This window comes from Microcaecilia unicolor, chromosome 5, assembly GCF_901765095.1.
Source record: "Microcaecilia unicolor chromosome 5, aMicUni1.1, whole genome shotgun sequence".
NCBI classification, from domain to species: domain Eukaryota; kingdom Metazoa; phylum Chordata; class Amphibia; order Gymnophiona; family Siphonopidae; genus Microcaecilia; species Microcaecilia unicolor.
Genome location: NC_044035.1, coordinates 43,590,991 through 43,617,744, shown reverse-complemented (window position 1 = coordinate 43,617,744; position 26,754 = coordinate 43,590,991). Strand labels below are relative to the sequence as shown.

Below are 26,754 nucleotides of genomic sequence, written 5' to 3'. Positions count from 1 at the left end.
CAGCCATTGAGCTAGCATAAGTGTGCCCGCACCTAAAGTTAGGTGTATAAATGCAGATTTATGCTGCTATCCCATAATGGTAGTTGTGCCCACAACTCCCATTTGGTTGAATGCACATCATCCCAGCACCTAACTTTAGGCAATTATACAGAATGACTCCCCCCACCCCCTCTATATGTCTGGAGTGAGTTTTACAAATTACTTCAGCTTCAGTGCTACAATACATGACTGTTTCCTGGGTTGGTAATTTCATAACAAATCAGTACCCGGTCCTTTTACTAAGGTGCGCTGAAAAATGGCTTGTGGTAGTGTAGGTGCGGGTTTTAGGCGCGCGCTGATCCATTTTTTTTAGCATGCCTATAAAAAAGGCCTTTTTTTTTTCTAATGCTGAAAATGGACATGTGGCAAAATCAAAATTGCCTTGTGTCCATTTTGGGTCTGAGACCTTATCGCCAACCATTGACCTAGCAGTAAATAATCTGGGCGGTAATGACCTACGTGCATCAAATGCCACTTGGTACACGTCCGTTACGCGTGCCCGAAAATAAAATATTTTTGAGACGCACGCCAAAAATGAAATTACCAGAAGAGCCATGTAGGAGACGGGCAGTAACTCCATTTTGTCACATGTTCGACACGTGTAGATGCTTACACGGCTTAGTAAAAGGGCCTCTTTATTAGGTAAATGGGAAAACAGGTGTAAATTATCAAAACTGAAAAAGTTCAGTAAAATATTAAGATATCGTTTTGGTGAAACTTGGAATTCCAGAACAATGTGAAGTCAATATGTGAAACAATTTATGCGGTTATATTCGGAGTAATCGCCTAAATCATTGGCTTTTAACATCCAGGGCTACCAAAAGAATACATTTTAGCTGGACTCTTGTGTTCCTTCTGTTTACAGAACAGGCAGGTCTGAGTGTGGGGGATAAAATCACAGAGGTGAACAGCATCAGTTTGGAAAGTATCACCATGGGAAGCGCTGTGAAAGTGCTGACTGGTAACAATCGCCTGCGGATGATGGTGAGACGAATGGGAAAGGTTCCAGGGATTAAGTTCTCCAGGGAAAAGACCACATGGTAAGCAGAGCTGCCCTTGCATTCTCCTGACTGGCTGTGGGTATACAAAAACCACAATGCATCTCTTCTGTGGGTCAAAGCGAGCATGTCAAGTTCATTTAGGAGCAAAGCATGAGTTCTCAAGTACTTGTGCTAGGGTGAATATTGACCCAGTGAAAACATTTTAACAAATGATGATTGATTGGACTGCATTTTACAAACTAAAATCCTAACCTTCTAATTATTACTTACATGCTCCGCTGACCCTCTCTCTACCCCCCCCCCCCCCCCCCCCAGTTTCCCTCTTAGGCCTGAGTAGGCGCTGGTGCTGAATCCATTTCCTTTTTGCTTCCAGAAGGAGGTGAGAAAGTGGCAGCGACTAGAAAGCTGGGCTTGGCTCAAAATTTTGGTTGGCCTCTGTAGCACACCCATTCTAACACCTATGTGCCCCTCCCCCTAAAATTCTCTCTTAGAGAGGGATATCACTCAATTCCAGGGCAGTCTCATGGACATTGGCCAACCCATGGTAGGAATTCTCCACTTCAAGGAAGAAAAGCATTTGATGAACTAGGTCAAGGTGAAATGTCGGACATAGTTTTGGTGTTCTAAGATAGTCTTTCACGGGACAAGTTTCTTCAAAGTCAGAGTGTGAAAATGGTGCCAGTGTAAATTGTGGATCAGACTTTCTCATCCTGACTGCTACACTCTTCTAGGACACCCTCCTTCCCTTTCTTTGGGCCTGAGGTTCCCTTCGAACTGGGAAGCGTTACTCTATGTGTGGAAAATATTTTATAATACTATGTTTTACATGAGGAAAATAGCTATTATAAATTTTGAATGGGTACATAAGCATAAAAAGGGGGTGCACTGAAAGACAGCACGTTCATTCACACTCTCTGTGCATAGTCATTCCGGGGGGGGGGGGCTCTGGGTGGAGTGTGGATGAAGTTGCTTTATAAAATATTCACAAACATGCATTGGGAACGTGCATATGTGTTTTGGAGCAAATCTAAATTTATGCAACAACATTTATGCGCTACTGAGGGTACTTCTGAGAGTCTTTTATAAGAAGTACCGACATCTCTATAAAGTAAGCATAAAATAGATCCATTTCTGACACTTTTTACGCACCCTTCTATGACTGGGCTCCCCTGACTGCTTAAGGACCCCTGTAGTACCTATTCCTCCAAATGCTTGAATCGCTCCTCTTTGCTTCTTTTCACCTCTGTATTTTTTTTTTAGGGTACATTTATCCCTCCCAATACCTAGGAAGAAATAAATCACCCAAGGCTGCATCAGTTTGCTCTTTATTAGATACCTTATTGCTTATCAAGTATTTGTACAATTAGCAGATCAATGATATCTCACTGGGAGTACAGAACATTGCTATACGAAAGTACTGCTATATCTCAGACGCCAAAGAATATATAAGTGATCAAATACTTTTATTATTCTTCAAGTATATGTGCAATCAATTGCTTATGGTAGTACAGTACCACAGCTACACATAAGTGTTCTTCTGGGTCTGAGTCTCTAATGTTTTATTTTAGGGTCTTTTTTCGCCCTCACCCCAAATTACCAGCTAAAGCCAATTTGCAGAAATAAAAGATTCAAGACTACTTATGAGAAAGCAATAGGGTTCAATTGATTGGTTTCTCATGAGAGAGAGCAGCCCTACTTGCACAAAGGTACTGGCTGTGACTGTCTCTCTCCATTGAAGTTGGAAGTACAATCACTTATATACACTCATTAACATAACAGGTCATACATAGGTAATCTGACAATAATCCCATTTATTGGATATTCTAATATAATGGTTAACACTGATTGGTTATGGTAATGAGTTGGTTAGTATTTACTGGAAAAGCTAACAATAGACTAGCTGTTCCTGGAAGACGTAATAGTCATCTTCCTGAGGAGTTATCTTGTTCTGTTTTTCACTAAAACATCTGTGACCACCATGTTGCTAAACGATGTTACTCTGTTTTTCCACCTACGCCCATTCCTCTTTCTGCTGCATGAATGTCACAACAGACCATGAGTTCTGCAGTCACACTGAGGTTCAGATTAAAGTCATGGGCCTGTAAGGTTTTCTCCCATTTTAGATCCTGAACCAAAGTCTCAGGCCTTGAATCAAAGCTCTTAGCTATGATGATAATATACACCTCTCTTCTTCTGGACTCATTTGGACTTCAGGTACAGCATACTGTTCAGTTCCCACTTGGCTGAGTACCTCTGGATAGACTCCCAACACACATTTCTTCCCACTCCTGCATAGACATTTGCTGTCTCCTGGACCTCAGATCAGGGTCTCTTCTCCCTATAAGAGACAAACCCAGAGTGTGAGATTTGTACCCTCAGAGCAGAAACACTTTCCTCTCCACTGATGGATCCCTAAGGAACAGCTACTAACAGTTCAGTATCAGAAGCATCACCACAGGGACTCCACTGTGCGGCCCCCTCTACTCATTATAGAATTCTAGAGACACAAGGGAGAAAAGATAGGTTCTCTTTTTTTTTTCCCAAACTTCCAACACCTTGAGAGAAAAACAAGATTGACCTTCTTCTCAAAAACTAAACACTCAAATTGGAATATTCCCGAGATTCACTCAGCAACGCCCTGTAGAGTACTACTGTGGTCACTCTTGGAGGGGATTACCATAGCAAAATGGTTCAATCCACTACAGTCTGTCAATCTCAATAGGTCTTCCAGTGACTGGAACATAAACCTTGATCCAAAGGCCCCTTTCCAACATTCAGTGGTGAGGTGGAGAATTATTTTGGCACTCTTGAGTTGTTCTAATTTGCCAAACTACCACTACTATTAAAATCCCCTTTGCATGAGGAGTTACAATAGAGGAGCGATAAAGGGAGGGAAAACAATAAGCAGGAAGGATGAGGGAGAATGAAGCAGGAGGAGTAATGAGCTGGCGTGATTAGCAATTGTATAACATTTATTCTGTTGACAGACATTCCCAGGACTGTACTGAGCTGGAAACCCCCACCCACCATAGTGGCCATGAAGAAGAGACAGCGTAAATTCTGTACTCTGCAGTCGTACAAAATTCCAACAGGAGCAGAAGTTGTTGTACAGATGGGAAAATAAGTACCTCATGGATAAGAGAAGGCCAAAGCTACCTTATTTAGATTTTTTTTTTTTTTTACTACACTAATGATAAAGATTTTCTCATTTTTATGAAGTGATTGTGGTCCCAGAGTCCTCTATAAAAGACAGCTAGAAGGAAAAGTTAGACAGACTGAACCTATTATACCTGCCCTGCGAGGGGAGGGGAGCGCTATATCATAAAGGCCAAAGATACCTTCCCTTGGGCCCAAGAGGACAGGAGTTGGTGCTTGCCTGGTGATCCACTGTCTGGGGCCTAGGCAGAGACAGCAGTATGACATGCATGGGTAGCACCTCCTGGGGCCTACGAGAAGAGAGTGTTATGAACCTTGGATTTTCTTCCCTGGGCCACAAGAAGTATACATTGAGCACAAATGTTTGCAAAATAATCACTTCTTCAATTGTAATATACAATGATAGGTATTGCTGTTTGTATTTGTTTTAGGGTTGACATATTAAACAGACGACTCATAGTGGAAAAGGGAAGATCAACTCCATCTGAGAGCGTTTCAGATTATGGTGTAAGAAGAATTGTTCATCTCTACACAACCTCAGATGACTACTGCTTGGGGTTTAATATCCGAGGAGGGAAGGAATTTGGACTGGGGCTTTTTGTTTCCAAGTAGGTTTAACTTCTAACAGAAATCATTGCCACTTGCTATTGAAAAGAATCTATAAACAACCTATCACAGTGCAGTAAATCATAAAAGGCCACTTGACACTGGTTGGTAATTATCACAAGCTTGTCTCTGTCCAATAAATTGTGTCATGTTGTGAACAGCATTTTTAATTTATTTTATTTTTGTTACATTTGTACCCCGCGCTTTCCCACTCATGGCAGGCTCAATGTGGCAGGCAATGGAGGGTTAAGTGACTTGCCCAGAGTCACAAGGAGCTGCCTGTGCCAGGAATTGAACTCAGTTCCTCAGGACCAAAGTCCACCACCCTAACCACTAGGCCACTCCTCCACTACCATTTAAGTGTCTTTTTGTTCAAATGTTCAACTTGTGATCACGGGATCCCTCAAAAGAAGCATCCAAAACACCCTGAAAAGTACCTAAGGAAGTCATTTACTATGAACTAGGTCTTAAAATGGTTTTCAGATACAATGGAATTTGAGCGTTGGATACAGGAGCAAATGATTTTCATTGCTAGGGAGATATGATCTATGCATTGGGAGAGGGGGAACTAATTTTATATAAAAGTGTTTCCATATGTGAAGCCTGTTTTAAATGCCGAAAAAGCTATAGAATTTTATAAAAGTAGACGCGATTGCAAGGCAGCACTTACTTATGTTCGCTACCAGTAGGTATTTCCTGTTGTGGAGTGTGGCTGAAGTTGGGCAGAGTTATGATGTCCATACTTATAAAATATGTCAGTATTTGAAATTGAAAATAAAAAGGTTTTTTTTTTAATGTGCAACTTACTGAACACAGTACAGTCTCGATTATCCGACATAAATGGGACCGACCCATTGTCGGATAAATGAAAAGTCGGATAATACAGAAAACTATGCATAAGCACAGGCCATAGAATTCCCGATTTTCAAAAATTGTTCTAAAACAGAGATTTTTAATAGAAATAAATATGATGATGTCACATGAGGTCTATTGGATATGTCAGATGGTTGGATTAGTGAAGGTCAGATAATCAAGACTGTACTGTACCTTTAATACCCTGACACTGACTTTTAGAATTTTGAAAGGATCCCTTCCAAAATATCTTCTTGAAAGGGTCTATCAATGTACTCCAAAAAGACAGTTATAATCTAGCCAAAACTTAAGGCTACAGATCCCCTTGACCCATGAGATCAAGCTGGTCCCAGCTCAGGCCTGGACATTAACTGGAAGAGCACCTCAGCTGTGGAATGCTGTACCTAGCAAGCTAAAATTTGTGACTTGCTACTTATATTTTCATTTGATGCTGGAGACTTGACTTTGTACACAGATAGGCATTGACTAACATGGGGTTATGATATTTTGAAATAAAATCAGAATGCTGAGAAAAGATGACAGCCTAATAAATAAAAGAGATTTAGAGAAAGACAAAAACAGGAGCAGAGCAAGAGAGTTTGATTTCTGTTATGAACGTATACGAATTGTTTTGTAATGGTTTCATGATTTATATATGTCGGGATGGTAATGTATCTTTTTTTAAACAGGTTTTTAAGGATATTTACTTCCTTGTTATGTTTTCTTATTGCTCATGATGTATACTAGCGTAAAGGTGTAGTGATTCACCTCAAAAGAAAACGCATTTGTAAAATGCAGCATATAAATGTGACATTAAATTCTAATTGGTCTTCTGGTTGTTGTTAGAGTGGATCCAGGAGGGTTGGCGGAGCAGAATGGAATAAAGGTTGGAGACCAAGTCCTTGCAGCCAATGGAGTCAACTTTGAAGACATAAGCCATAGCAAGGCAGTGGAAGTGCTAAAGGGGCAAACACATATCATGTTAACTATCAAGGTAAGACAAAGTTGTTGTAGTTACATGCCGTCAAGTCCATGTTGACTCATGGTGACCATGAAGACAATGTATTGCATTATTATATACTCTTGTGTGTTGACTTTATGAACCTGATCCCTGGGCATCTAATATCTACAGAAGAGATTGGACAGATAACAGAAGAAAAGACAAATGTTGAATCAAAAGTGCCTCGTCTAGATCCCTTCTGTCAGGCAATAATGCAATAGAAAGAAAATCAGATTACTTTGAATAAGATCACTGAGGAGTGAAGCATGAATATATAGTGGTGTCTGTCAAAATATCTCATGGTCTTGTTCAACAGACGTATATCTGAAGGATGAGCAGTCATTTGAAATGACATAGGAAATGTCAATGATATTTTCATACTGTTTTCTAAATGGAACATTTCTAATCATTGAAAACTCATCTCTTTGATAAGATTTACTGCAAGGATGAAAACACATGAAGTCCACACACACTGTTAGTAACATAGTAACATAGTAACATAGTAGATGACGGCAGAAAAAGACCTGCACGGTCCATCTAGTCTGCCCACGATAAACTCATGTGTATACCTTACCTTGATTTGTACCTGTCTTTTTCAGGGCACAGACCGTATAAGTCTGTGCAGCAGTATTTCCCGCCTCCCAACCACCAGTCCCGCCTCCCATCACCGGCTCCGGCACAGACCCCGTATAAGTCTGCCCTCCCCCATCCTAGCCTCTCAACCACCAACCCCTCTTCCCCCTGCCACCCAATTTCAGCTAAGCTTCTGTGGATCCATTCCTTCTGCACAGGATTCCTTTATGCCTGTCCCACGCATGCTTCAATTCCGTTACCGTTTTCATCTCCACCACCTCCCGCGGGAGGGCATTCCAAGCGTTCATCACCCTCTCCGTGAAGAAATACTTCCTGACATCTTTCCTGAGTCTGCCCCCCTTCAATCTCATTTCATGTCCTCTCGTTCTACCGCCTTCCCCTCTCCGGAAAAGATTCGTTTGCGGATTAATACCTTTCAAATATTTGAACGTCTGTATCATATCACCCCTGTTCCTCCTTTCCTCCAGAGTATACATGTTCAGGTCAGCAAGTCTCTCTTCATACGTCTTGGAACGCAACTCCCATACCATCCTCGTAGCTTTTCTTTGTACCGCTTCCATTTTTTTAACATCCTTCGCAAGGTACGGCCTCCAAAACTGAACACAATACTCCAGGTGGGGCCTCACCAACGTCTTATACAGGGGCATTAAAACCTCCTTTTTTCTGCTGGTCACACCTCTCTCTATACAGCCTAGCAACCTTCTCGCTACGGCCACTGCCTTGTCGCACTGTTTCATCGCCTTTAGGTCCTCAGATACTATCACCCCAAGATCCCTCTCCCCGTCCGTGTCTATCAGGCTCTCCCCACCTAACACATACGCCTCCCTTGGATTTCTACTCCCTAAGTGCATCACTTTGCATTTCTTCGCATTGAATTTTAACTGCCAAACGTTAGACCATTTTTCCAGCTTCTTCAGATCTTTTTTCATGTTTTCCACTCCCTCCGGGGTGTCCACTCTGTTGCAAATCTTGGTGTCATCCGCAAAAAGGCAAACTTTACCTTGTAACCCTTCAGCAATGTCACTCACAAATATATTGAACAGAATGGGCCCCAGCACCGATCCCTGAGGCACTCCACTACTCACCTTTCCCTCCTCCGAGTGAACTCCATTCACTACCACCCTCTAGCGTCTGCCCGTCAACCAGTTCCTAATCCAGTTCACCACTTCGGGTCCTATCTTCAGCCCTTCTAGTTTATTCAAGAGCCTCCTGTGGGGAACCGTGTCAAAAGCCTTGCTGAAATCTAAGTAGATGACGTCCATAGCACGTCCTTGATTTAATTCTCCCGTCACCCAGTCAAAGAATTCAATGAGATTCGTTTGGCACGACTTCCCTTTGGTGAAACCATGTTGTCTCGGATCTTGCAACTTATTGGCTTCCAGGAAATTCACTATCCTTTCCTTCAGCATGGCTTCCATTACTTTTCCAATAACCGAAGTGAGGCTTACCGGCCTGTAGTTTCCAGCTTCTTCCCTATCCCCACTTTTGTGAAGAGGGACCACCTCCGCCATTCTCCAATCCCTCGGAACCTCTCCTGTCTCCAAGGATTTATTAAACAAATCTTTAAGAGGACCCGCCAGAACCTCTCTGAGCTCCCTCAGTATTCTGGGGTGGATCCCGTCCGGCCCCATGGCTTTGTCCACCTTTAGCTTTCCAAGTTGTTCATATACACTCTCTTCCGTGAACGGTGCTCTATCCACTTCGTTTTCAGGTGTACTTTTGCCAGTCCCTCTCGGTCCTTCCCCAGGATTTTCTTCAGTAAAAACAGAACAAAAGTATCTATTTAGTAAATTGGCTTTTTCTTCATCATTTTCTAAATAGCGTTTTGCTGTATCTTTTAGTCTCACAATCCCCTTTTTAGTCTTTCTCCTTTCACTAATATACCTGAAGAAGTTTTTGTCTCCCCTCCGTACATTTCTAGCCATTTGTTCTTCCGCTTGCGCCTTCGCCAGACGTACCTCTCTCTTGGCTTCTTTCAGTTTCATCCGGTATTCCTCCCTGTGTTCCTCTACTTGAGATTTTTTGTATTTCTGGAACGCTAACTCTTTAGCCTTTATTTTCTCAGCCACTTGCTTTGAAAACCATATCGGTTTCCTTTTTCTCTTGCTTTTATTTACCCTCCTTACATAAAGGTCTGTGGCCCTGTTTATTACTTCTTTTAGCCTGGACCACTGTCCTTCCACTTCTCGTATGTCCTCCCAGCCCATCAGCTCCTTCCTCAGGTATTTTTCCATTTTGTTAAAGTCAGCTCGCTTGAAATCCAGGACTTTGAGTTTGGAGTGGCCGCCGTCCACATGAGCCGTTACATCAAAACAAACCGTTTGATGGTCACTGTTTCCCAGGTGTGCAGCCACTCGGACATTTGACACACTATCCCCATTCGTGAGCACCAGATCCAACGTGGCTCCCTCCCTCGTGGGTTCGTTCACCATTTGTCTGAGCAGAGCACTTTGGAAAGCATCCACAATCTCTCTACTTCTTTCCGATTTTGCAGACGGAACCTTCCAATCTACATCCGGCAGATTAAAATCTCCCAACAGCAGTAATGCAACAATAGACTCCCTTCTGAATTTCCCATCCCCCGTAATTTCACCACATTTATACCTCTAATCACAGAAAAATGTTATACCGAATGTTCTCCTACTATTGTTTAGCTGCCCTATCAGTTTCCCGTTATTTCTTTCCATTGTTCTTCTCCATTGTTCTATTGCCTTAATGATACTTTGACTTTGTTTTCGCATAACTCCTCACAATGTAATCCATAACCAAGTTGTAACAAACTGTATTTCCACCATTCATAATGTATTGTAAGCCACACTGAACCCGCAAATAGGTGGGAAAATGTGGGATACAAATGCAATAAATAAAATGGAACGATAAGAGGAAAAAAACATAATTCTGGTTTCTACATTGTGTTACCAGTAATGTGCACAATTCCAACACCGCACTCGGCATTCTTGCTTGGTGTTCACTACTCCTTACATAGCTCGTACTTCTTAATTAGTGCATGCTGTTTAACAAAGGTGAGACATAAAAATGAAGAAAACACCTGAAACAAAATACTTCTGAAATGAAATCAAATACAATTTTTTTACATTCAACAATTTTTATTGAGGTCAATACAGAAGATGCGTCTACAACAGAATTACATACAGACTCAAATTACTATAAGTTCGAAATGTGGGCGAGCTATTACATTCCGTCAACTTTCGATTTTTAAGCAGTGCATCCCCACCCCGCACCTTTATTCTATGCATAACATTAAACACAGACCCTCATCTAGTCCCAGCTATTTAAGAGACTTATTTAAGGGACTTTAGTCCTTCCTTAGTCTCCTACTACAGAGAGCTTCCGTCCCTTTGTATTATATTCTATGTGTTTAACTGGAAACAGTTTGATTGGATAGCTGCTTAAGAACGAACAACATACTCCTGCACAGACTTTGAAACAGATCGTAAGCATCCCAACATGCAACAACTACCTCTGTGTCCAAATACAATTTTTAAAAACCTAGAAACAATATGAAATACCAAAATAAAAGAAAATGCAAAGCTCTAATACATGGGATAATTTCAGTGTGTTTGAAATATATGCAATGGTGTGCTGGTAAATGTTTAACAGCAGGCTCTCCCCCCCCCCCCCCCCCCAAATTGCAGAGCTGGCTATAGCCGGGGAGAGAGCCTGGGGGGGGTGGCAATGCATTACTCCAGGAAAAAAAAATTAAATGATCCCAGGTTCCAATCTAATTAATGTTTAATGTGTGATAAAATGCCATAAATAAGTAAATAAATATAAACTTTTAATGTTCAGCACCTGATTCTCAAAGTGAACATATTCCAAACATTATAATGAAAATAAAATGATTTTTTTTCTACCTTTGTTGTCTGATGACTGTTTTTCTGATCATGCTGGCCCAGTATCCGATTCTGCTGCTATCTGTCCTCTTAACTCCATTTCCAGGGCTTCCTTTCCATTTATTTCTTTCTTCCTTTCTTCTTCATTTCTGGTCCTCAGCTTCTGCCTATTTTCTTCATCCATGTGCAGTTTTTCTCCTCTCTTCCTTTTCCCTCATCTCATCTCCTTCCTCACTTTCTCTCCCCTCCATCCATGTCCAGCATTTCTTCTCTCTCCCCTGCCCTCCATCCACCCATGTCCAGTGACCCTTCTCTCCCCCTGCCCTGCATGCACCCATACCCAGCGACTCTCCTCTCCCCTGCCCTCCATGCATCCATGCCCAGTGACCCTCCTTTCCCCTGCCCTCCATCCACCCATGTCCAGCGACCCTTCTCTCCCCTCCATCCACAAATGCCCAGCGACTACCTTCTCTCCCTTGCCACCCCCTCCCAAGTTGTTTGGCGAATTCTCCTCCCTCCCCCTCCCTCCGGATCCGGTCCCTCACATCACCGACCCGACCTGACTCTTCGAATTCTTTGGGGCAGGCAGTCTTGCCTGCCCGCTGCCAGCGCTGACTCTCCCCCGCTGGCGCTGCCGGTTCGCACTTCAAAATGGCCGCCGAGACTTCAGCAGAAGTCTCACGAGGCCGCCTCTGGAAGTCTCAGCGGCCATTTTTAAAGCACGAACTGGCAGCGCCAGCGGGGGACAGTCAGCGCTGGCAGCGGGCAGGCAAGACTGCCTGCCCCGAAGAATTCGAAGAGTCAGGTCGGTGACGTGAGGGACTGGATCCGGAGGGAGGGAGGGAGGAGAGCCGGCTCGCGTGTTTCAACAACCAGCTCGCAAGTCGGAAGCAAAGTTAACAACCGGCTCTTGCGAGCCGGCTCCAGTACACCACTGAATATATGTCCGTTTTATCCAGTGGCTTACTCATTTTTAAAGCCTCACAGGAAATGGATTTAGCTCATGTCTTTTCAGTAGTAGCTCAAGGCAAGTTACATTCAGGTACAGAAAGTATCTTCCTGTCCTTGGAGAGCTTACATTACTGCTACTACTGCTACTACTACTTATTATTTCTATAGCGCAACTAGACGTAAGCAGCACTGTACACTTGAACATGTAAGAGACTGTCCCTGCTTGACAGAGCTTACAATCTAATCAGGACAGACAAACAGGACAAATAAGAGATACTGTAATTGCTTAAGGTGAGAATGATAAAATAGACATGGGTCCTGAACAAGTCAATAGGGGTTAGGAGTTAAAAGCAGCCTCAAAAAGGTGGGCTTTCAGCTTAGGTTTGAAGACGGTCAGAGATGAAGCTTGACGTACTGGCTTAAGGAAGTCTATTCCAGGCGTAAGGTGCAGCAAGATAAAAGGAACAGAATCTGGAGTTGGTAGTGGAGGAGAAGGGTACAGATAAGAGAGGTTTACCCAATGAACAGAGTTTCCGGGGAAGAGTGGAGAGGTACTGAGGAGCTGCAGAGTGAATGCACTTGTAAGTCAATAAGAGGAGTTTGCGTAGATGGATAGAGAACCAATGAAGTGACTTGAGGAGAGGGCTAGTGTAAGTGTAGTGACACTGGTGGAATCTAAGTCGCGCAGCAGAATTTTGAATGGATTGAAGGGGGAGAGAGGTAGGTTAGTAGGAGACCTGTGAGAAGCAAGTTGCAGTAGTTTAAGTGTGAGTTGATAAGAGTGTGGATAAGGGTTTTGGTAGTGTGATCAGAAAGGAAGGGATGAATTTTGGTGATATTATAGAGAAAAAAACAACAGGAATTAGCAGTCTGTTGGATATGTGCAGAGAAAGAGAGAGAGGGGTCAAAGATGACCCCAAGGTTACAAGTTGATGAGACAGGAAGGATAAGAGTGTTATCCAGAGAGAGAGAATGGGGGAAGAGCAGAGGTGGGTTTAGGAGAAAAGATAAGAAACTAGGTCTTGGCCATATTTAGTTTCAGAGGGTGGTGAGACATCCAGGCAGCAATGTCAGACAGGTAGGTTGAGACTTGGGCCTCAATTCCTGCTGAAATTTCTGGTGTGGAGCAGTAGATCTGGGAGTTATCAGCATAAAGATGATACTGAAAACCATGGGAGAAGATTAGACCACCAAGGGAATAAGTATAGATGGAGAAAAGATGAGATCCCAAGACAGAGCCCTGAGGTAGACAAAACCAAAACCTTACTGCTTACTGACAGCGTTCTTTATTCTGTTGGACAATCAATACAGCTGCTTCTGTCTTCTGTGAAACAGATGATTATATGAAGACTGAAGGTTTTGGCGTCATCTATTTATCAAAAGAATCTGGGCTTTTCTATTGACCACTGACCAGGCGGACTCATGCCAAAACACGGCCTTCGTCGGGTTTTTCTTGAATAAACATTCTCGGATTGTCCCAATTTTCAAGACCCTTGTGTACTTTTTTTGTTGCAAAACTAATGTAAAACAACTGTAGGGCATCTGTGGTAAACATTGTGGATCCCCCCCCCCCCCCCCAGCACAGGTATTTACTGTAAAGTTTTGACTTGGTATGGGGGGAGGGGGAGGGCCATGGAGACTAAGGAACATGTGCCCACCCAGTTTGCCCAGTGGCCTATCCAAAATTTGAGGTCTGGCTATGCCTGCGACCCATACTGCACCCAAACACGCCTGCGTACAGGTTGTATACAAATGCATACCTTCTTGTCATAGTGCATTCCTTTACGTGCACGCTCTGTGGAGTGATTTTGTAATAAGCCATTTAGACACACAAAACAGCCGTTCCACTCCAAAAGTCCCTTATGAAGTTACCCTTGCATACAACTTCAGCAAGTGAAATTCAAATATTGACTTGCAAATAGCTCTCTTTTTTCGTTTTTTTATAGTTCTGCTCTTGTGAAATTTCATTCAGTTCACTGTTATTGAAAAACTGAGATGAAAAAGTGTAATAAGTAGCTCACTAGCTCTGAATACGTAATTACTAAGTGCAAACATTGATCTCCATCTCAACGAGTCATTAGAAAGCATATACACTATTTGCTACCAGGCTTATTTGCATAGAAGTCCTTGTAGCAAAAACCAAAATGATGGACACCGTTCTGTGCATGTTAAATTATTCGACAAGGCTTATTCTACTGGCAACTCCCATGTTTAACCTCTCTCTTTTGTTGACTGTGCACGGTTATTCGCCGGATGCTATGCCCCTAACATTCCCCCTGTGTTATCCCATGTTCCTTCCCCTCCTGTCATAATCCGTAACTGTGCCATCTCTGTCCTGTATCGTTTCCTTATGAATTAATGTAAGCCACATTGCGCCTGCTCTTGTGGGGAAAATGTGGGGTACAAATGCACCAAAATAAATAAATTAATACATCGATCTCACTCTAGAAACCGGTGTTCAGCTGGAAGTGCTCTGGCTTGGAATCTAGAGCTCTTACATCCCTTTAAACAATACGGGCAGGAGAAAGCCAGGGTGCTTTTTTTTTCTGTTTTTTAACGTGTTTACATTTTCCAGTTAATGTCATTTAACATCTTCACACAATAAAGGAGCTTGTCCTAATTACATCAGTTCCATGGAACCGAAGAGAATGGCGGGCAAGCTGCTTTTTCATTCGGAGACATTGCGAAGCCACTTACTCGAGGCATCACATATATAGTTTCTGCTGTAAGCAGAGCTAACAGGAATAAATTATTTATTTAACAACAACAGAAAAAAAAAAGCCTCTGATCAGATTCTGTCTTGAGGTGAATGTCACTGTCTTGTAACTTGATGAGTAATTTTGTGTGCCTGCGTTATATATATTTTTTTCTTTTTTTTAACCTGTATTTATATTTAGGAGACGGGCATGTATCCTGCTTACAAGGAAATGGTGGCTGAGTATTGCTGGTTGAACAAATGTAAGTTGCACAGGTTCCCTCATGGACTTTGTTCTTGCAGCTCCAGAGGTTAGATCACTGCTACCACAGCTTATCATTCCCAATGAGCCATAACCCCCAGGCCCATCTTGATAGCAGCATCCAGTCCTCCATTCCCTTGGGGGGGGGGGCTCTCTGGTGTCTTAAGGGGCCAGGAATGATCCTGAGATGCTCCTGTCCCATTAGAACATGGGTTCAAAAGGATGCTTCTGACCCCCTAGTCTCATAGTATTACCACTAGGGTCATGCTTCCAAAAAATGCTGGCTCTTGTTGTAGAAGGGGATTGGATGTTGCTGTCAGGGGGGATAGGGGGCGAGGGGAGAGGTTGAGTGTTGTGGTTCCTTTTCCCAGGGGGTTGGATGGAAGTGGGGTACCTATCCTATCATAGGCTCCTTTAGAGATAGTGGGCCTGAATTAGGTTGGAGGAGGAACCCGTGATGTTCCCTGCTGCACAACACTCATTGAAGAGATTGTGGTGGTCTTTTTCTGCAGGGATTTTTGCTGGCATCCTTCTCGATATTTGACAACAAGCTCCACATTGGGATGTGGACATCTCCATTCCCCTCTCCATGGCCCATCTAAAATGGGCTTTAAAATGTCATTGATGAAAATTCTAGGAACACTTATTTTTCCGTAAGCAATGGTTCTGTAATCTGGCCCTTCCCCTCTGTCCCTCCTCAGACTCAAGTCTGAACTCCAGGTAGCTGAAATGTGAAATGAGCCTTGTTCTCACTATGAACATATGCAAATATCTTGTGAATATTACTGTTGGGCATGCCTGTTTCGAGGGGTTCTCAGAACCAGATTTGAACCACTATTCTAACTTCAAAGAGAGATGGAGAGACATTCAGGCAGGTAGACAACCTCATAATATCTTCATGTGGTAAATCACCCCTTTTTCTGGCCTCCATTTGAACCCTTTCTGAGGAAGACCAATTTCCATAGGCTCCAGAGAAACTCAAGATACAGTTGACGTTGTATAAATATTTTCCCTGCAAAGGAAAGAGGATGTCATTCATCTCCAAAAGCAAACTGAATAGAGCCGTAGGACATGTGTTTGTGTCCTTAATAAATTATCCACTATGAGACTTTCCACATATATGTTCTTGATCAGCAGCAGCTATAAAGTGCTACACCTACTGCATCGATTTAACAAGGTAATGACTTCTGGGGTTCCTGGCCTCAGTCAGATTTGAACAGAGACCTAAAGGTGACAGACTCATATAATCCTCTTCCAGCTAGTTCTTTGCGTCTAAACAGTGGGCTATTTTTCATTCATTTGTTGTCCAGGGTGTTTATAGGTGAAATGGTGGCATTTTATTTATCACAGAGAAAACATAGTGAGAATGACCAAGTGGGTGAACCAGGAATTCCTCAAAGGATGTCCTTTATTAAGCAATGGTGCTCAATTCACAAACGTTCAAGAAAATCTGTTATACAGAGGGAACAGACTCATCACAGGCTGTGTTTTCGGCATTAAGCCCTTCATGAGGAGTCCTAGTTGAATTGTTTCGTGTGTTTGCAAAGTTGTGAAAGAATTTCACTGAGTGAGTTATTACCATAGGAGCACAATCTGAAAAATCATTAGCACAGAGACACCTCTTTTTTTCAGAGTTGTTGCTAGGACTCCTGATGAAGATTTTAACGCTGAAATACGGCCTGCGTTGAGTGCCATTGCCTGTCTACAACTGATTTTCTTCAATGTATGTAAATTGTGCACCACTGCTCAATAAAGGGCATCCTTTGATGAATTTCTAGTTCACCCCTTTAGTCATTCCCACTGTGTTTTCTCTGCATTTGTGACATATGGGTCTACTTTGGTGTTCTTCTTTTTTGGGCATTTTACATATGTCCCCAGAGTCAGCTGGGTTTTCATGATGTCCACAGTGAATATGCATGGAGTGGAGGAGTAGTTTAATGGGTAGAGCAGCAGACTTGAGAGCCAGGAAAACTAGTGGCCCTTGTACTAAGCCTTATAGGTGCCTATGCGCACCCAACATACGCCAATTCAGAACTACTACACGGCTACCCCATGGTCCGGGCGATAATTTCATTTTTATGTGCACCCACTACGCATGCCGGAAAATATATTTTATTTTCCGGCACGTGGTGCTAACCAGGTGGTAATCGGCATTGTACGTGCACTGACGATTACCACCCAGTTAATGCGTGAGACCTTACCACTAAGTAATTGAGTGGCGGTAAGGTCTCAGGCCCAAAATGGATGCATGTCAATTTGCATTTTGCCAAACATCAAATTTTGACCAAAAAAAAGGCCTTTTTGCAGGTGCGCTGATCCGATACACGCGTCTACATCCAGGAATAGCATGTATAGAATGTTTGTACATTTGGGGAGCTTGCCAGGTGCCCTTGGCCTGGATTTGCCGCTGTCGTGGACAGGATGCTGGGCTCGATGGACCCTTGGTCTTTTCCCAGTGTGGCATTACTTATGTACTTATCAGCGCAGGTCACTTTTCAGCGCATCTTAGTAAAAGGACTCCCTAGTATTCTAATCCCACTGATGCTCTTTGTGATCTTTGGTGAGTCATTTAATTTTCCATTGCCTCAGTTACAAACTTACTCACTAATATCCAGCTTGTGGCTGTCGGAATATTTGACTGGATAATGCCATGGCACTAAGTGATAATATTAAGTGGCACAATCTGATTAATTGCTGCTAAATATTAGCAATTGAGCCAGCCAGCTCAATTGTACAGCGCTGCGCAACCCTAGTAGCGCTTTAGAAATGTTAAGTAGTAGTAGTTTCAGGCCCTTAGATTGTAAACCCTCTAGTGATAGAGAATTGCCTACTTTACCTGAATAAGATACTACTGAAAAAGGTATGAGCTAAATCTTTAAAAAACACCTATATGGGCATTCCTAGAGACCTGGTATATGCAAATTTATTTCATGCATATTCATTGTGGATATCATCAAATAAACCGAACTGGCTGTGGGGATCCCACGACACTCTACAAAACCCCTGACATATCCATTTCCTGCTTAGTGTTCTTTTGTACGTATTTGAATTTTTATCCCATCAAGACCTAAACAACTCTCTCTCTTCCTTCCCTTTTTCAGTAACAAATGGCCAACTGCAACAGCTGTCACAAGCTTCTGAAACCAGTTCTTCCATATCCTCCTACTCTTCCGGAACGCCCTACAGTTCCATGAACGGATTTCATCAAGCCCTCGTCTCTAGCACGGCAGAGTTTGAAGGAGGCATGGTGGATGTTTGTATTTCCACTGAGGACGCTCTCCAGGAGGGTTTGCTGGACAGGGCAGAGACTGCCATTCAGACGGACCTACAGCTGCCACCAGCTGGTCCTTTAGATCTTGATGCAGTTCAGAAATCTGGGAGATTTACCCCAGAATCCCAGAGAACTGTACGACCAACTGTACTATTGAAAGACACGGCCATTAGGTCAGAAAGCTTTAAGGACTCCCCACCTACTATGAAGGAGAGTCAGCCCTCAAATGGGGAGGTTTCGAATTTTGGCTCTCTGAAAACGTCATTACTACTAGCACTCAGCAAGCCAACTAAGCCCATCAAGAGATCTCAGAGCTATCTCACTGTGTGGGGTAGGTACTTTCAATTCCAGTTTTTGTTTCTTTATAGGAATCAATGGTCTTACAAATATTAACGAGAGAGAAAATGGCTGTTTGCTCACGAGAACCACCAAGTAATCTCCATTACTAGGCAAACTGTGGAGGAGTGGCCTAGTGGTTAGGGTGGTGGACTTTGGTCCTGGGGAACTGAGGAACTGAGTTCGATTCCCACCTCAGGCACAGGCAGCTCCTTGTGACTCTGGGCAAGTCACTTAACCCTCCATTGCCCCATGTGAGCCGCATTGAGCCTGCCATGAGTGGGAAAGCGCGGGGTACAAATGTAACAAAAAAAATCAAAACCTAAAGTGATGGATTTTGGCTTTTCAGCCCAGCATAGAAATGGGCACCTGTATCTTTCGTTTTGATTCATTTAATTTTTTACATGCATAAGTTGATTTTATGTACTTAAAAATGAATTGATTTGTGTAAAGTCAAATATTCACACAACAATATTAAATTTTATAATGTTAGTGACTTTTTTTTAAATTTAAAATAAATTGAAACATGTAGGAGGCACTGAAAACTCCTAACCTAGAATTGGCAGAACACAAACAGTCCTATTTCCTAAACCACATTAGCAATTTAAAGCAAATTTAAAATGCACAGTAAAGTTATAACATGTATTAGAATTTTGCAGTTATGCATTAACATCGATGTTAAATCACTAGTGCATAAAATTATACAAATGCAGTCGGGGAGTAGGGATGAGTTGAAAAGTGGAGGTCAAAAATGCAAATGGTCTTCCTACAGCATTAGCTGACTTGACAATAACATACGTTAGCTCAACTGAAGGACTGTACCATGGAAATGACCTCCAGAGGTCTAGTTAAGTGCTTCTACGCTGATGATGTGATGTGAGGTGGCAGGAAGATTGAGCTTATGCAAGTGGAGAGAATGTCAATGCAACTGGTGAAATGCCAAGTAAGAGAGAGATATGCGGAGGCATGAAGGCGCTTCTTTCAACAGCTGTCAGATGAGGCACCCAGAGCACTTTCATTGCTAAATTGTGTGGCAGATTAGGGACATCAGCTCTTAAGTACAAAGCTTTAACACATTTTGGTAGCAAGTGTTATAATGCAGGATTTTAACATGCAGCAAGCCCAAAACTAACACCAGATCAAGAAGAGGCTTTGGATACAGCTATTAAACTCATTTTTTATTTATTTATTTGCTGCATTTGTATCCCACATTTTCCCACCTATTTGCAGGCTCAATGTGGCTTACACTATGTTATAACGATAATCACTTTAATGGGATAAGAATTTCAGAATATTGTTACAAATAAGGTGCTTAAGAATACCATGGCAATCATAATAATGGAATAAAATTTTCAGAACTGTTACAAATGAGTTGCATAAAATATGTAGGGTTAAAAGTAGATGAATAGATAAAGCATAACATAATGAGATCAGGCAGTATATAATCATTAATGAAGGTGTAATTAAAATGAAAAACATTAGAAGAGTTCCAAGTAGTTGTGTCTGGTGAAGTTTAAGAATCAGTTCCTTATGGAGGATCCTTTTTGTACGTCTTTTTGAACAGGTTAGTCTTCAATAATTTCCTGAAGGTTGTCAAATCGTGTATTGATTTTATGGTGGTCGGTAGTTCATTCCATAGTTGTGTGCAGATGTATGAGAAGCTAGATGTATGTGTAGATTTATACTTAAGTCCTCTGCAGCTGGGGTAATGGAGGTTTAAGAAGGTACGTGATGAGTTTTTGTTGTTTCTCTCTGGTAAATCTATCAGGTCAGACATATAAGATGGGGCATTTCCATAAATGATTTTATGAACCAACGTGCAAATTTTGAATGTGATTCGATCTTTCATATTTCGCCTTTCCGAATATCAGTCTGGCTGCGGTGTTCTGGGCAGTCTGGAGGTTCTTAATGGTTTGAGCCTTGCATCCCGCATATAAGGAGTTACAATAGTCTAAATGACTCAATACCAGTGATTGCACCAGTTTGCGGAATGTTACAATTAATGTTGCAGTTAGGGGGGATTACTCAAAGCATGTGGTCACAGCATGTGCTGTATTTAATAAATATGGGGAAATTATATTTATTGATTCTATATTTTATTCTCCACCAATTACCTATAAGGTAATAAGATTTACAATTGCAAGAATAAAGGGGAATTAAATATTATATCTGTTGAATTACATTAACCTGCACTGCAAGATTTAAGAACATGTGCAAAGACCATATATTTAACTTTAAAATGAGTTTATTTACAATAAAGGTAATGTAATAATGTTGCAAGCAAGAGGTAATAGCTTTAGAATCTTTACAGGAGAAATATGCTACAAGGTAACAGATCTGAATCATAAACCATAAGTTAACTTACAAAGTCCTTGTTTGTTGTCCAGCTTAGTGATGAGCAACATGTGGTAAGAGGAGCCCAAGAATTCTTACAGCAGTCAGCGGTGGGGGAGGGGGAAGAGGAGAGCAGCAGAAGAGAAGAGTCTGTCTGTGGGGAGCAGCTCCTGCTTTTGTCTCCCTTGGGAAGAAAGGTTTCACTCTTCTAATTCTCCACATTGCATAGAATGTTTTACTTTGTAATAATTTTCACGTGGCTGTCTAGGTTAAGATTTCGGTCAATTGTTACGCCTAGGAGTTTCAGGGTGTTCGCAACAGGAAGAGTATGGCTTGGTGTATATATATTGGCATAAATCATTTTATTATACTGCGATGATAGTATAAGACATTGTGTCTTTTCTGCTTTGAGCTTTAACTGGAATGCGTCTGCCCAAGAGTTCATAATTTGGAAGCTGAGGTTAATTTTATCTGTAATTTCTGATGTCGTTTTTGAATGAAATATATACCGTCACATCATCAGCATAGATATATGGGTTGAGGTCTTGGTTGGATAATGATCTGGCCAGTGGTAACATCATCAAGTTAAAGAGAATCGGTGAAAGCGGAGATCCCTGAGGCACACCACATTCAGGTCTCCATGGCGATGATATCATAGATTTAGATATCACCCGGTATGTTCTTGCCGTTAGGAAACCATAAAACCAATTCAGAACATTTCCTCCAATTCCAAAATATTCTAGGATGTTTAATAGAATATCACGGTTAACCATATCGAACGTGCTGGACATGTCGAATTGTAAAAGAAGAACATTATTACCAGTAGCAATAATTTGTTTGAATTTGGTCATAAGTGTTATAAGAACTGTTTCGGTGCTGTGATTAGCACGGAATCCAGATTGAGATGCGTGTAATACTGAGAAATTACTCAAGTAGTTGGTAAGTTGTTTAGTTACCAGGCTTTCCATTAACTTAACTATCAGAGGGATGGATGCCACTGGACGATAATTTGTTATATCATTTAGTTTTTTCTTCTGGTCTTTGGGAATTGGTGTGAGTAGGATATTGCCTTTATCTGTGGGAAAGAATCCATGTTGAAGCATGTGGTTTAGGTAGAAAGTTAGATCTGTTTTGAAACACCGGGGGGGGGGGCAGATTTAATTAACTAGCTGGGGCATACATCCAGTTTACAGTGGGATTTGGTGAGTTTGTTGATCCCTTGGGCAACATTATCTTCTGTTAGTAAATAGAAATTTGTCCATATTCGGTCTGCTGGGTATTCATCAATAGTTGGGTCTAAGCAATCGATGAATTTTACACAATCGGAGGAATTAATTGGTAAGGTGGATCTTAGTTTGATGATTTTCTCATTAAAGTAAGTAGCTAAATCATCGGCTGATGGGGTATCTGTATTAGTTAAGTTGACTGGTGTGGTGTCTAGAAGATTATGTACAAATTGGAATAACTTGTGTAAGTCTTTGTAGTCTTACCCTATTTTTGAATTGTAATAAGACCTTTTAGATTGTCTGATGGTATATTTATATTTTCTTAACATTAGTTTCCATGCAGCGAATGTTTGTTCATCTTTCTTTTTATTCCATGCACGTTCATGTCGTGCCCACTAATTTGATCATGTTTCCCCTTTGTTTCAAAAGCAGCATTGGTTACCTATTGAACAACACATTAAAAATAAACTCCTCACTCATACTTTCTCTACTTCTAGGCATGGATCCTCTAAATATTTGGTATCTTTGACAATACCTTACCCTCAGGCTAGATCTTTGTTATTTGAATGATGACCTCCTTGTTCTTCCTAGTACCCAAGTAGCACAACTCCAGTTCACATGTCACTGTGCTTTTTTCTTTATGGCCCCTCACTATTGGAATTCTCTCCCTCTCTCTATGCGCTCTGAATACTCTTTTAAGAATTTTCAAGTAGCTTTAAAAGCCTAATTATTCAATGAAACCTGATTATTCAATAAAACTTTTCATTTGAATATCTAGTTATCAAAGACACTTGTGGTTGATTTATCACCTGTTCCTCCTCCTTACTACTACTTTGACCTACCCTCCATTCTAGTTATTCTCTCCCTCCTCCTCCCCCCCCCCCCCCCCCCCCCCCCCCCCACAATTTGTTGGTTTCCCTTAGACCTTTGTCTGCAATACTATGCTATGCTACACAGTTCTTCTATTCTGCAATACCAAAAATAGTTCAATGTGGATTACTACTACTATAAATCGTTTCTATAACGCTACCAGTCGTACGCAGCGCATTTACAATAACAAGAGAACCGGATAAATAATAAATGAATTCACAAAAGATACAAAAATACAGAGAATACAGTAATTGAAATAAATTACATTATGAAAGGTATTTGTTGAAAAAAATGTTTTAATTTCCTTTTGAAAAAAGAAATAATCAGTAGAGCAGGGATCTGTATTGGTAACGAGTTCCACACCAATTTAGGCGCAGAGGGGCATATTCAATAATAGTTCGGGTAAATTTTAGAACACCCATGAAACACCCATTTCCCCACCATAACCACACCCCTTTTTGGCTATGCGCATTAGAATTTAGGCAATGTGCGTTACAGAATATGCTTAGTGAGTTATGTGTGTAAATTCTAATTATTGCCAATTAGTGTTCATTATTTATTGCCTGTTAAGTGCTGTTAAACATGCTGATTGGCTTGTTAAGCCAATTAAGTTGCATGCATTGTTATAGAATATGCTTGGATTTCTTGCCCTACATCCATAAGTAAAAGCTGGGTGCTCCATGGAATTGACTAGAGGAGGTATAACGTGGATCCAGCTTTTGCCTATTTTCTTCATCCATGTGCAGTTTTTCTCCTCTTTTCCCTTTCCCTCATCTCCATCCATGTGCATCTTCTTTTTTTTTCTCTTTCCTCCCCTCCATCCATGTCCAGCATTTCTCCTCTCTCTTCCCTCCCCTGTATCCATATCCAGCAATAATTCTCTCTCCCCTCTCCTCCATCCAAGTCCAGCATTTCTCTTCACTCCCCATCCACCCCTCCATCCATTCATCCATCCATGTCCAGCAATTCTCCTCTCTTCCCTGCCCTCTCCTCCCATCCATATCCAGTGATTTTCCTTTGCCCCCTGTCCTCCACTCTCATCCATGTCCAGCGATTCACCTTACCCCTTCCTCCCCTGCCATCCCCTCTCATCCATGTCCAGTGATTCTCCCTCCCCCCCTGTCCTCCCGTGCTATCCATGTCCAGTGATTCTCCCTCCTCCCACCCATCCTCTTTCTCCTGCTGCCTGCTTGAGAGTCCGAGCCCCAGCATCAGCCAGTGCAGCGATTAAGAGAGGCTGCCAGTGTCGGGGCCTTCCTTCTGCGAATCCTTCCTACTTTGTTCCAACTTTCTGTTTCCTCTTAGATGGGACTCACAGAAGGAAGGCCACAACACCGGCAGCCTCTCTCAATCACTGCACTGTGCTGCCAGGGGTAAGGAGGGTCACAGGGAAGAGGGGAGCGAGAGGAAGGGTGCAGGCCAGCAACTCGCTGGGAAAAAAAAGGTGCCGGTACGCCGTACCAGTGCATACCGGCACAAGAAAAGCCCTGGTTTTGACACATCTTTGCACCACTTGGCCTTGCGCTGCTTGTCACAATCTCTTTGCACATTTTATAACCCAGGGGGAAAGTAGTCTGTGCCAAATCTGTTTCATTGCATTTTTTGTTTTGTTTTTCAGAGCATAAGAAAAAGAGGAAGAAAGAGAAGCATAAGGCCTCTGACGGTGAAAACACCATACAGCGATCCAAAACATTTATGAATCTGTTCTTTAAAGGCAGCAGTGCCAGTGGGAAAAAGGAAACCGAGACTGCAGAAGCAAAGAGAAGATCAAAATCTCCCTCATCTTCTGACACTGAGAAGGGTAACAAAGGCCTATTTTTACCTTTTGGTCAGGAAGTGTAATTGATTTTTAAAAAATCAGTCAGACCAGTATTTAAACCCTGTGGTCAGCATTTGTTCAGAAGGTCGGCCTTGATGTTTAAGTAGCTTGTGTATATTCTGCACCGCTCTCCACAAAGCGGCAGCATCCCGTGGATTCTATATATTGCGCCCAAAGTTGTACGTCAAAATTTGGACACGTGCCCAAGTAACGAGCCCTCAACTAGCAATAATTGGGAACTAACAACCAATTATTGCAGTTAATTGGCTTTGATTAGAAATTATGCATCTAGCTGTGCGTTATTCTATAAGGTTCGGCGCCCAACTTTTCTAGCGCTTATCTGGAAAGGGGGTGTGACGGGGGAGTGTTCCAAAAAGTTATACGTGAAATTACAGAGTTTGGCCTAAGCGCACCTAAGTTGGGTGCCAGCATTTACACCTGTTTTTTCAGCAGGTGTAAGTCCAGTGCCCCAAATTTAAGCGCTATTCTATTTAAAGCATGCCCTTTATAGAATAGCACTTACCCCCAATTCTCTAAAAGTTGGTAAAAATTGCCTTGTAATGTAAATGAATAATGAGCTAATTGGAATTTGCGTGTGTAAATTTAGGCATGAGTTAAAAAAGGGGACACAGAAATGGGAGGGTCATAGGCAAAAGGTAAAATTATGTATAATCATACCTGATAATTTTCTTTCCATTAATCATAGCTGATCAATCCATAGACTGGTGGGTTGTGTCCATCTACCAGCAGGTGGAGATAGAGAGCAAACTTTTGCCTCCCTATATGTGGTCATGTGCTGCCGGAAACTCCTCAGTATGTCGATATCAAAGCTCCATCCGCAGGACTCAGCACTTAGAGAATTACACCCACGAAGGGACACTCTGCCCAGCTCACCACCGCCGAAACGGGGGAGGGGAATTAACCCAGCTCATCCCCACACAAGTGGGGGAGGGGAATCCGTCCAGCTCATCCCCGCGGAGCAGGGGAGGGACACCACACCCGCCGATGCGGGGGGATCTGGCTTATCCTGCAACCGCAACCGCGGGAGGAGCTGACTGACCCTAACACCGCCGAAGCGGGAGGGGTACAAAGCTGCCCTACAGCCGCACGAAGCGGGAGGGAGTGCCGGCAGAATTTTAAGTCTCAATCCAGCCCCGTAAAACGGAGGGGAGAGGAATGCAGCAGCTCACTGTAACACAAACTCGTCTTAACTCTTGAAGAATCCAAGTGAAAAAAAACTTGAACACGAAGTCTTTCTGAAGTAACTGAAGACTAAACTTGAACCTGAAATGCAACCAGAATAAAAACAGTACAGATATCTGGGAGGGGCTATGGATTGATCAGCTATGATTAATGGAAAGAAAATTATCAGGTATGATTATACATAATTTTACCTTCCATATCATCAAGCTGATCAATCCATAGACTGGTGGGATGTACCGAAGCAGTACTCACCCAGGGCGGGACATTGAAATCCCTGACCTCAACACTGAAGCTCCAAACCGGGCCTCCGCCCGTGCAGCCACAGCCAAACGGTAATGCTTGGAGAATGTATGAGCCGAAGCCCAAGTTGCCGCCTTGCATATCTCTTCCAAGGAGACGGATCCGGCCTCTGCCATCGAGGCCGCCTGAGCTCTCGTGGAGTGAGCCTTCAGCTGGATAGGCGGCACCTTCCCCGCGGCCACATAAGCCGCTGCAATGGCTTCCTTGACCCATCTTGCCACTGTAGGCTTAGCAGCCTGCAGACCCTTACGAGGACCTGCAAACAGGACAAACAGATGATCCGATATCCGGAAATCATTGGTCACTTCCAAGTATCTGAAGATGACTCGTCTCACATCCAGATATTTAAGAGCAGAGTACTCCTCTGGGTAGTCCTCCCTACGAA

General features: G+C 42.4%; 1 protein-coding gene across 1 annotated transcript in view; it reads left to right on the top strand.

Moving 5' to 3' along the window:
* The window catches only part of PDZD7 (PDZ domain containing 7), a 170,731-nt gene that overhangs the window by 18,232 nt on the left and 125,745 nt on the right, over positions 1 to 26,754 (top strand). Inside the window, exons 4-9 of the mRNA XM_030204729.1 lie at positions 905 to 1,079; positions 4,628 to 4,804; positions 6,501 to 6,648; positions 14,951 to 15,011; positions 18,112 to 18,612; positions 24,666 to 24,848. Coding sequence (XP_030060589.1) covers positions 905 to 1,079; positions 4,628 to 4,804; positions 6,501 to 6,648; positions 14,951 to 15,011; positions 18,112 to 18,612; positions 24,666 to 24,848 — 1,245 coding nt within the window. The remainder of the gene's footprint in view (positions 1 to 904; positions 1,080 to 4,627; positions 4,805 to 6,500; positions 6,649 to 14,950; positions 15,012 to 18,111; positions 18,613 to 24,665; positions 24,849 to 26,754) is intronic.